The 9,165-nt window shown below is 65.0% G+C and overlaps 3 protein-coding genes across 4 annotated transcripts in view; 2 read left to right on the top strand and 1 right to left on the bottom strand.

Annotated features, from left to right (window-relative positions):
• Positions 1-193, top strand: part of LOC115279887 — a 3,355-nt gene extending 3,162 nt beyond the window's left edge. Inside the window, exon 4 of the mRNA XM_029924389.1 lies at positions 14-193. Within this exon, the coding sequence (XP_029780249.1) occupies positions 14-193 (180 nt within the window). The remainder of the gene's footprint in view (positions 1-13) is intronic.
• Positions 194-276: 83 nt separating this feature from the next.
• On the top strand, positions 277-7,772 carry LOC115280019 (leukocyte receptor cluster member 8). Of its 2 annotated transcripts, XM_029924599.1 has the most exons (11): positions 277-786; positions 992-1,133; positions 1,413-1,601; positions 1,985-2,263; positions 2,348-2,488; positions 2,622-2,907; positions 3,658-3,759; positions 3,837-3,905; positions 3,993-4,122; positions 4,203-4,410; positions 6,482-7,772. In XM_029924599.1, exons 1-11 carry the CDS (start codon positions 549-551, stop codon positions 6,642-6,644), a joined length of 1,947 nt encoding a protein of 648 aa, XP_029780459.1. In that variant the 5' UTR covers positions 277-548; the 3' UTR covers positions 6,645-7,772. The 2 variants fall into 2 exon arrangements, with proteins under 2 accessions (XP_029780459.1, XP_029780458.1); XM_029924598.1 differs by having other exon boundaries at positions 4,203-6,574.
• The window catches only part of LENG9 (leukocyte receptor cluster member 9), a 1,942-nt gene continuing 258 nt past the window's right edge, over positions 7,482-9,165 (bottom strand). The window contains exon 2 of the mRNA XM_029924390.1: positions 7,482-9,165. Within this exon, the coding sequence (XP_029780250.1) occupies positions 7,835-9,165 (1,331 nt within the window). The 3' untranslated portion in view covers positions 7,482-7,834.

Here is a 9,165-nt window from a genome sequence, read left to right on the forward strand (position 1 = left end):
GGGCCATTTTCAGTGTGGCAGCCTGTCTTCAGGATTTTCGCCCAGCATGTGCATGCGCACCTGTGCGGTCATGTGCACAGTCTGGCCTTGGCGTTTAACATGCAGTGCGGAGTGTGGAGCTGGTGCACGGAGGTGGGGAAGCCTGGCCTGGCACCGCAGCTCCCCCCTGGCGGTGTCGGAACCTGCCCCGTGACCGCTCTGCGTCTCTGCCAGGCCTGTCACTCCCTCAGAGCTCCCTCAAATGTGCGCAGTCACCTGTGTGTCTTGACTGGTGACGGATGTGCTCAGACAGGAGCCCCCGGGTGGGTGCGCTATGGAGCCGGCCCTCACGTGGAGGTGGGCTGCAGGGTGTGAATGCCCACCGCCGCCAGGCCACAGCTGGGCCCAGGGGAGAGCGGCTCTGGGTCTGAGCCTGAGCCTCGGCAGCTGTCATAGGCTCCGGACAGTGAGGTTGGGGAGGGTCACGGCCCAACGTTGGCTGTGGCCGCGGGGCAGCGTGAGAGCTGGCACAGAGGGGTCTGCTTCCCCCCCAGCCCCCGGTCCCCGGCATGGAAGAGAGCATGTCCTACCAGGCACCCCCTCAGCAGCTGTCGGCAGCCCAGCCCCCTCAGCCCTCCAGTGCCCCGCATGGGGCTCATCCTCTGAACAGCGGCCCCCAGCCTGGAACAGCCCCCGCCACGCAGCACAGCCAGGCAGGGCCCGCCTCGGGCCAGGCCTACGGGCCACACGCCTACTCAGAGCCTGCCAAGCCCAAGAAGGGCCAACAGCTGTGGAACCGGATGAAGCGTAAGTCGGCGGTAGACTGGGGAGGTGAGAGCGTGGAGGCTGGGCCGTGGGGTGCATGGCATGCCGGTCCGTCCTTCTGGGCTGTTGGGCAGCCCCAGGCTTTGGTTGCAGGTGCCCCGGAGCGGGGCGTCTCCTGCTGCCAGGGAAGGGGCAGTCTGAGGTGGGCTGGGGTGAGGCCTCATCCCAGATTTTGTGGCCATCACAGCAGCCCCTGGGACTGGCGGTCTCAAGTTCAACATTCAGAAGCGGCCCTTTGCCGTCACCAGCCAGAGCTTCAGCTCCACCTCGGAGGGTCAGCACGGCAGCTTCGGCCCCCAGCCTAACCCCGAGAAAGCCCAGAACCACCGGTGAGGGCCGCCTCCTCGCTGCTGTCGCGCTCCCTCGCTTCTGGTCTGCTGGCGGGTTCTGCACCCCAGACTCCGTCGGCTCCTCCAGAGATGGGGTGGGGTCCTCCCTCCCCCTCGGTTGCTGTGACCATGAAATGAGACGGGGGAGAGGGCACGGGAGGCGTGTCCGGCACGTGTCAGCTCTGCAAGCAGTGGTGACGACGACGGTCTCACTGGCCGACGACGGTCTCACTGGCCGTGGGGTGCTGCCTGGCTGAGACCCCGTCTGCCCCTCCCCAGGGGGAGCCTGTCCGGGAAGCCCGACGACTGGCCGCAGGACATGAAGGAGTACGTGGAGCGCTGCTTCACGGCCTGCGAGTCGGAGGAGGACAAGGACCGGACGGAGAAGCTGCTCAAGGAGCTGCTGCAGGCCCGGCTGCAGGATGGCTCCGCCTACACCATCGACTGGAGCCGGGAGCCCCTGCCGGGGTAGGTCCGGGGCAGGGGGTGGGGCCGGAGTGGAGACCCGCCCACCTGGGCACCTGGAGCCCTGAGAGTGAGCAAGGAGGCTGGGCCCGGGGAGGGGGGGGGACCCAGGAGGGCAGCGCCGAGGCGCCGGCGCTGCCTGGGGGAGGGAATCCTATCCTGGGGTGGGATGGAGGCCCTGAAGGCTGCCAGGCGCCTGGTGCTCAGCAGCGGAGAGCACGCTCTAGCCCGAGGAAGCCTGGGGGCTGCCCCCCGGTTTGGCAGTGTGTTAGCCGAGCCGCCGGGGTAAGTTCCTCTCCTGCCCGCGGTGCAGTGTTGCGGGGCGGCTGGCAGATGCTGGGGTGGGGGCCCCGGGTTGGTGATGCCCTGCCCTGCTGTATCCTCAGGCTGACCCGGGAGCCTGTGGCTGAGAGCCCCAAGAAGAAGCGGTGGGAGGCCCCTAGCAGCCTTCATCCTCCCAGGGGGGCAGGCTCAGCGACCAGGGGCGGGGGTGCCCAGTCCCAGCGAGGGACGCCGGGGGCTGGGGGTGCTGGCCGAGCCCGGGGCAGCAGCTTCGCCAAGTTTGGCAACCGCAATGTCTTCATGAAGGACAACAGCTCCTCCTCCAGCACGGACTCGCGCTCCCGCTCCTCCTCCCGGTCCCCCACCCGCCACTTCCGCAGAAGGTGCCAAGGTTTGGGGGTGGGGAGGGAGGGGGCTTGGGGGGAAGCAGCCGTTTCAGGCCTCACCTTCCTGCTTCTTCTGTGCAGCGACTCCCACTCGGATTCAGACAGTTCTTACTCAGGGAACGAGTGTCACCCTGTGGGTCGCAGGAACCCTCCCCCTAAGGGCCGAGGAGGTCGGGGGGCCCACATGGATCGGGGCCGAGGCAGGGCGCAGCGTGGGAAGAGGTGAGACTTTGGGCAAGTGCCCAGGGGGGCGGCACCAAGATCAGAGTTCCTAGGAGGGAGGGCTGTGTTCTCGGGGAGTCTCCAGAGAGGCAGACGGTGACCTCGGCCGCGTTCACCCTGACCTGTCTCCCAGGCACGACCTGGCTCCCACCAAGCGCAGCCGCAAAAAGATGGCTGCGCTGGAGTGCGAGGACCCTGAGCGTGAGCTGAAGAAGCAGAAGCGGGCGGCGCGCTTCCAGCATGGACATTCCCGCCGCCTGCGCCTCGAGCCCCTGGTGCTGCAGATGGGCAGCCTGGAGAACAGCGGCGCGGACCCCGACTGGCAGGAGCTGCAGATCGTGGGCACCTGCCCTGACATCACCAAGCACTACCTGCGCCTCACCTGTGCTCCCGACCCATCCACTGTGCGCCCTGTGGCCGTAAGTGCCTGGGAGGGGCGGGTCCTGCGGCAGGGGCTGGCAGCGGCGCGGGGGTGGCGTGGGGACGGGCTCCGGAGCCTGGATCCAGGTCGCGTAGCCTCCTCGGGAGACCTTCCCCGCTCTGGGCGTCCGGCTGCTGTTGAGGAGGCAGGGAGAAGGAAGCCGCCTCCCCAGGCCAGCGCTTCACAAGACGGGCGAACGTGCTGCTGGGTTGTGCACGGGGGCGGCAGCCGTGTGGCTAACGCTCTGCCCCAGGGTACGCCCCGATGTGGGCACCTGAGGCTGGGGAGCCCCAGGGTACGCCCTGGTGTGGGCAGCTGAGGCTTGGGAATCGGCATTCTTGCTGAGTGTTTTAGGTTCCTTTTAATAATAAGAATTTTTTTTTGTTTTTGTTTTTATTTATTTTGGGTACAGAGAGAGCTAGAGCGTGAGAGGGGGCGGGGCAGAGAGAGAGGGAGACACAGAATCTGAAGCAGGCTCCAGGTTCTGAGCTAGCTGTCTGCACAGAGCCTGACGCGGGGCTCGAACCCACAAACGTGAGATCTGACCTGAGCCGAAGCCGGAGGCTCAACCGACTGAGCCCCCCAGGCGCCCCAGGTTCCTTTTAAAGTTGGTAGCCAGTTGCCAAATGGCTTTGATGTTGCAGCCTTTTTCTTAAATGCCAAGTTTAAGAAATCGTAATGGGCGTTTGTCATGGCCTTGCCCACCCTGCCGAAATCACACTGAGCCTTAGTCCGGTTCCCTTCCCAGGTTTTGAAAAAATCACTGTGCATGGTCAAGTCCCACTGGAAAGAGAAGCAGGACTACGCCTTCGCCTGCGAGCAGATGAAGTCAATCCGGCAGGACCTGACGGTGAGGGGGGCGCCGGGAGGGCCGTGCTCTGGGCGAGCGCTGGCCGGCCCGGCCTCACCGCGCTCTCACCGTTGCAGGTGCAAGGCGTGCGGACAGAGTTCACGGTGGAGGTGTACGAGACGCATGCCCGCATCGCCCTGGAGAAGGTGAGTGGCGTGCTGGGGCCCTTTCCGGCTCTTCCGGGGCTCCCCGTCGTGGCCTCACTGTCTTGTCCTCCGTGCCCCCGGCTCCAGGGTGACCACGAGGAGTTCAATCAGTGCCAGACGCAGCTCAAGTCGCTGTACGCCGAGAACCTACCGGGCAATGTGGGCGAGTTCACCGCCTATCGGGTCCTCTACTACATCTTCACCAAGAACTCAGGAGGTGAGGGGCGGCCTGCAGACCGGGGTGGCTCCAGGCCCCCAGGTTTGCGTGCGCCTGACCCCATCTGTCTCGGGCCCCAGACATCACCACGGAGCTGGCGTACCTCACGCGGGAACTGAAGGCAGACCCTTGCGTGGCTCACGCCTTGGCGCTGAGGGCAGCCTGGGCCCTGGGCAACTACCACCGCTTCTTCCGGCTGTACTCGCGAGCGCCCTGCATGTCCGGGCACCTGGTGGACAAGTTTGCGGACCGGGAGCGCAGAGCTGCCCTCAAGGCGATGATCAAAACGTATGTGAGGCTGGGTTCTCTCCCTGCCCCTCTTCTCTGCCAGCCTGGCCGCCATCTACCCCGTCTCCCCTCCTCCCTCCGCACACTCTGGGCAGTCAGGCCTCCAGCTCCTGTGCCCGGGCCTGCGGTCCTCTCTGCCCGTCTGTCTTTCCACATATGCGCTGCTCCCCAGTCGCTCCTGCTTCCCTCCACACAGTCCGCCCTCCGCATCTCCGTGTCCCACCCTGTCTCGCCGCTCCGGGGCGCCCTCCCCGCCCCGCCGAGTCTGTGTTCCTCCTGCTCTGTCTTCTTGCTCTGGGCTCTTGGTTTCCTTTCTCCGAGATCTCTGTTCACCTTTTGAGGCTTTCCTGTCCCTGAGCTCCCACTCTGTAGAGACAGACTAGGAAGGACAGCCCTGCTCTTGGTAGCTTCTGCTCCGATGAGACAGGACCCCGTTTCTGTTTGAGCTCCTTGAAGGTGCAGAGTGCTTAGGGGAGACGGGAGTGATTCGGGGGCAAGCCAGGTCAGCACGGTCCTCTGTTCAACAGAGGTCAGCAGTGCCGCGTGTGCGTGTGCGTGCGCGTGTGTGCGTGTGTCCGTGCGCGTGCACCAGTGTGTGGTGGGGAACTTGTGGGCAGGCCAGGGTGACATGGGGCCACGTCAGGAGACGTTTGTTGTCACAACGAGGGGGTGCTACTGCTGTCTAGTGGGTGGAGCCCCTCGTGCCCAGGATGCCCCACAACAGAATCACCGGCCCCAGGGTCAGTGTTGCCAAGGTTGAAAACCCTCGGTCAGAGGTCAGTAGGTCCAAGGGGGCACATCGGTGAGCGTAGCCACAGGGATGGTGTGGAGCTGAGGAGGGACAGTCACCCTGAAGTTAGGAGATGCTCGCACTCAGGGATCCAGTTTGGGTCCAGAAGATTTGAGGCAGAGGCCGAGCCGGGGCAGGGCCACAGAAGTAGAGACAAGGACGTGGGGCAGGGACACGGAGGAGGCAGGAAACACAGGGCGTGGTTGCATACAGGGGTGACGGGAGGCCCTGGAGACTGTCCCTCAGTCTGCCCTCTGCAGCGGGACAGCCGCTCCAGGGAGTCGTGCAGGCAGGCTGTGCCTCGGAGCAGGGGCCCTGGCCTGGCACTGGCCACACGCTGGCTCACCCCTTCCTTACTCCCTGGCAGACACGTCCCTCCCTCCCAGAGCCTCCAGAACCAAGTGCTGCAGGGCGAGCAAGAGGCCAGGTCAAATGCAGGGAGAAATAGGCTCTCCTGTGTTCCCCATGGATATGCAGGGCCACGATGTGGCACGGGCCTGAGGCAGGACTGGTTCCTGTCCTCTGGGCCGCTTACTCGCTGTGTGGTTTGGAGCTCCGGGTTCCTTCCTTCGTGTGTGTGTGTGTGTGTGTGTGTGTGTGTGTGCGTGTGTGTGTGTGTGTGTGCGTGTGTGTGCGTGTGTGTGTGTGTGTGTGTGTGTGTGTGTGTGTGTGCGCGTGCGTGCGCGCATAAAGGGCGGGGCTGACACAGTTTCTGGGAGAGAGCTCAGCCAGTTCACAGCCGTTTCCTGGCACATGCCAAGTGTCTTGTTGGCAACTGCAAGTGCCTGCGCCAGCGTGCAGGGTGTAGTGTGGGCTGACCCTGTGCCCAGGGTTCCCCAGGCACTTTGACCAGGAAGGGCAGGTTCCCCAGAATAGCTGTCAGGCCCGCCAGCCCGTGCCCATGGCTGTGGCCTCGGGTCACTCCCTCTGCCTGGCCCCTGCCCTTGGGCCACAGTGGGCCCTCCTCTGTGGGCCTGCTCAGGCCCTTGAGCAGCAGAGGAGCCGGCTGGGCCCTTCCCTCCCACCCCCTCTCCTTGGTCCCCCCCGTACAGGTAAGTGAGGGTGAAGGGGGGCACAACCGGGGCTGGGGCCACCACCCCTGCCCCGGGCCCCCCCGAGCCCCTGGAGGTGGGGAGGGCGGGTAGGGGGGTGGTGAGAGGTCAGCAGGGAACGTGCTGAGGAAGCCCTTTGGGTGCCCGAAGGGGGGGCACCCACTCCCTGCTCGTGGGGCCCTCCCCTGCCCCCTGCCCGCCTCATCACATTCTCCTCTTGTCTCCGTAGCTTCCGCCCTGCGCTGCCAGTCTCCTACCTGCAGGCCGAGCTGGCCTTCGAGGGCGAGGCCGCCTGCCGGGCCTTCCTCGAGCCCCTGGGCCTGGCCTACACGGGCCCGGACAACGCCAGCATCGACTGCCGCCTCAGCCTGGCGCAGCTGTCAGCCTTCTGAGCACCAGCGTGGATGGGGGCGGGGGGTGGGTGGGGGCAGGGTTGCGGCCCCCCAGTGCCGCCTTTGCCGATTTTGTTTTTGAGCCATGGACTTGGGTTGTAAATTAATTCATGGGGAGCAGGCTCCAGGAAGAGCTGCCATCCCTGTCCCCGTTTTCCCACCGGGGAGTCTGTACAGAGATTTTTTCTACATTTTTATTTTTTGTCTGAGGGACGGGATTGGGGGTGGCGGGGTGGGACAGCGGAGGGCTGGGGGTCTGTAGGCTGCTCTGTGTCCACCTGCACCTCTACTAATGCTGTCTCAGTGTTTTCTCTCTCTCTCTCTCGAGCTTGTACTCCGGTACCAACCTGGCACCCTGGCCCATCCCATGCCACGGGGCTGGAAGAAGACAGGCCGCTCCGCCCGTGCCCGCCTGTGGCGGGGGCACCGACACCAGCTCGCCTCCTGCCACCCACCCGCTTCACCACAGACTCTTGTTACCCAGCCCTCCGGGGCCTCAGTGTTTGGGGCTAGGGGCGCCGTGTAGAGACTGTGCCCCACCCGCAGCCCCCCACGCCAGAAATGCCGATGCCAAGCCGCCACGTCCACGCCGCCACTGCGCACTGAGGACGCCGGAGGCCATCATCGCGGGACCTCGGCCGGGCCGCCTCGTCTGCAGTTGTATTAAGTTGTTTCCGTGTCCTTCCTTCCTCCACCCCAGTGTTTCTTCTGGTTTTTTTTTCCTTCCCTCCCTCTCCTCCTGCTCCCCACCCTTCTTTGGTTCAGCACAGGTAAAACGGTTACCCTCCCTCCCTCCCTGCCTCCATGGATCACCAGCTCACGTCATGTTTCCTTCTCTTTTCTTTTTGTGTGTGTTTATTTAAGTTATTTTTCTTCCTCCCCTTTTTCTTTTCGGCCCTCCCCCTCTTCTGCCATGTAACTGGAGGATGTGCAATGAGTTTGCAAACAGCTGGACTGTCAGGCTGCTTTTTTTCCAGACGTTCCTCCTCTGCCTCCCCTCCCTCCCTCTCCCCTCCCCTCTCCTTCCTTCATTCTTTTCCTTGGATCACTGAGCACCATTTGGAAGCTTGAGAGAAACCAAAATTAAAGAGAGAGAGAGAGAGAGCACTTTGCCTCCTCCTGCTTGGACTGGATCTTCTCCGGTTCTTTGGGGGTGGAGGTTTGTCTTCTCCAGAGTCTGAGGGGCGCTGTCACCCTAGGGGCAGCTCGGCCAGGGGCTGGTAGGTGTCACCTGCCCTGCCCACGCGGCATAACCAGAGCTTCCCCAGGGGTTGGCTCCCTAGCTCCTGGCTGGGGATGACCTCGGGCTCCGGGAGGCAGACTGGAGAACCTTGGGGCACTTTGGCCAGGGTGAGGTGGGGGTGCAGCCCCCCTAGGGGCCGAACTACTCTGAGCCCCTCCGCTTCCAGCCTCTGTCTCAGCACTTGGGCCATGTTTTCAAGGGAGGGCCAGGGAGGGGCACAGAGTACATGGTGCTTCAGGAGAAGCAGGCGCCTAAACCTCAGCTGCTGGGGTGCCTCCAGCCCTGGGGCTGAGAGCGCACGTCTCAGAGCACCGAGGGCTGCAGCTACCTCCCCAGGGCCTGCTAGCCTCAGGAGGGCCAGTGTCAGGTGCAGGGCGCCCGCGGGTACCAGGAACGCAGCGCAGGAGGGCGCAGCTCGGATCAGCTCTTCTTGGGCCTTGGCCACTCCCGCCTGCAGCCAGGGATCAGTCACCATGAGAGCCACAAAATGCGTGGGGCGGGGCTGGCGAGGCGCCACAGACCTGGCGCCAGCAGTCTCTCCACCGTCCAAGGGCCAGGCCCCAGGACCCCACTCTGCTTCTGTTTCCGGGAAATCTCCCACAGGCCTTTCCGGGGCGACCTGGACTTGCGCCTCCCCACTTTGTGCCTCCGTGGTCCTGGCTACGGTGGCCGGCCTCCATACCCCTTCTAGCTCTGTCCAGTGGGGCACTCTGAGCTCTTCCGTTTGGATGTCTGCGGGGCCGACGGCTACGCCGTCGACTGCGTCCTCGCCGCTGTGCACGTTCTGGGGCCCCTGGGCGTCCTCGCTGACATCGGCATCCTCGCTGTTGCACTTGTCCCGGGCCCCGTGAGTGTCTTGGCGGACACGCGCGTTCTCGCCGTTGTGCGCATCTCGGGGCTCGTGGGCGTCTTCAGTGACATGGGCGTCCTCGCCGCCGTGGGCGTCCCGGGGCCCGTGGGCGTCCCCGCCGTCAAGCGCGTCCAGGATGGTGGGTCCGCGACCCGCCGCCGAGCCCGAGCCAAAGACGAGGTCGGTGCGCGAGGCGCGGTCCCACACAAGGCGGCCCCGGAAGCGGAAGTAGCGCACTCGGTGCTGCGGCACGGCCAGGACGCCGGGCCCCAGCGCCGCCAGCGGCTCGTCCCAGCAGAAGGCGCAGAAGGGCTCCTCGCGCACGCCCAAGAAGCGGTCGGCGTAGCCCACAGAGAAGTCGGCCGGGTCGAGACGCGGGTCCCAGCGGATGCGCTGGATCACTGCCGCGGCCGTGCGCAGCGGCGGTT

Source organism: Suricata suricatta, chromosome 16 (assembly GCF_006229205.1).
Source record: "Suricata suricatta isolate VVHF042 chromosome 16, meerkat_22Aug2017_6uvM2_HiC, whole genome shotgun sequence".
NCBI lineage: Eukaryota > Metazoa > Chordata > Mammalia > Carnivora > Herpestidae > Suricata > Suricata suricatta.

What these genes read in the sequence shown, in the direction of transcription:
- LOC115280019 (XM_029924598.1), top strand. Translation starts at nt 549, where the DNA reads ATGGAAGAGAGCATGTCCTACCAGGCACCCCCTCAGCAGCTGTCGGCA. An exon ending in GAGAAAGCCCAGAACCACCG is followed by an intron (nt 1,134 to 1,412) that starts GTGAGGGCCGCC and finishes GCCCCTCCCCAG; the next exon opens with GGGGAGCCTGTCCGGGAAGC. An exon ending in CAATCCGGCAGGACCTGACG is followed by an intron (nt 3,760 to 3,836) that starts GTGAGGGGGGCG and finishes TCACCGTTGCAG; the next exon opens with GTGCAAGGCGTGCGGACAGA.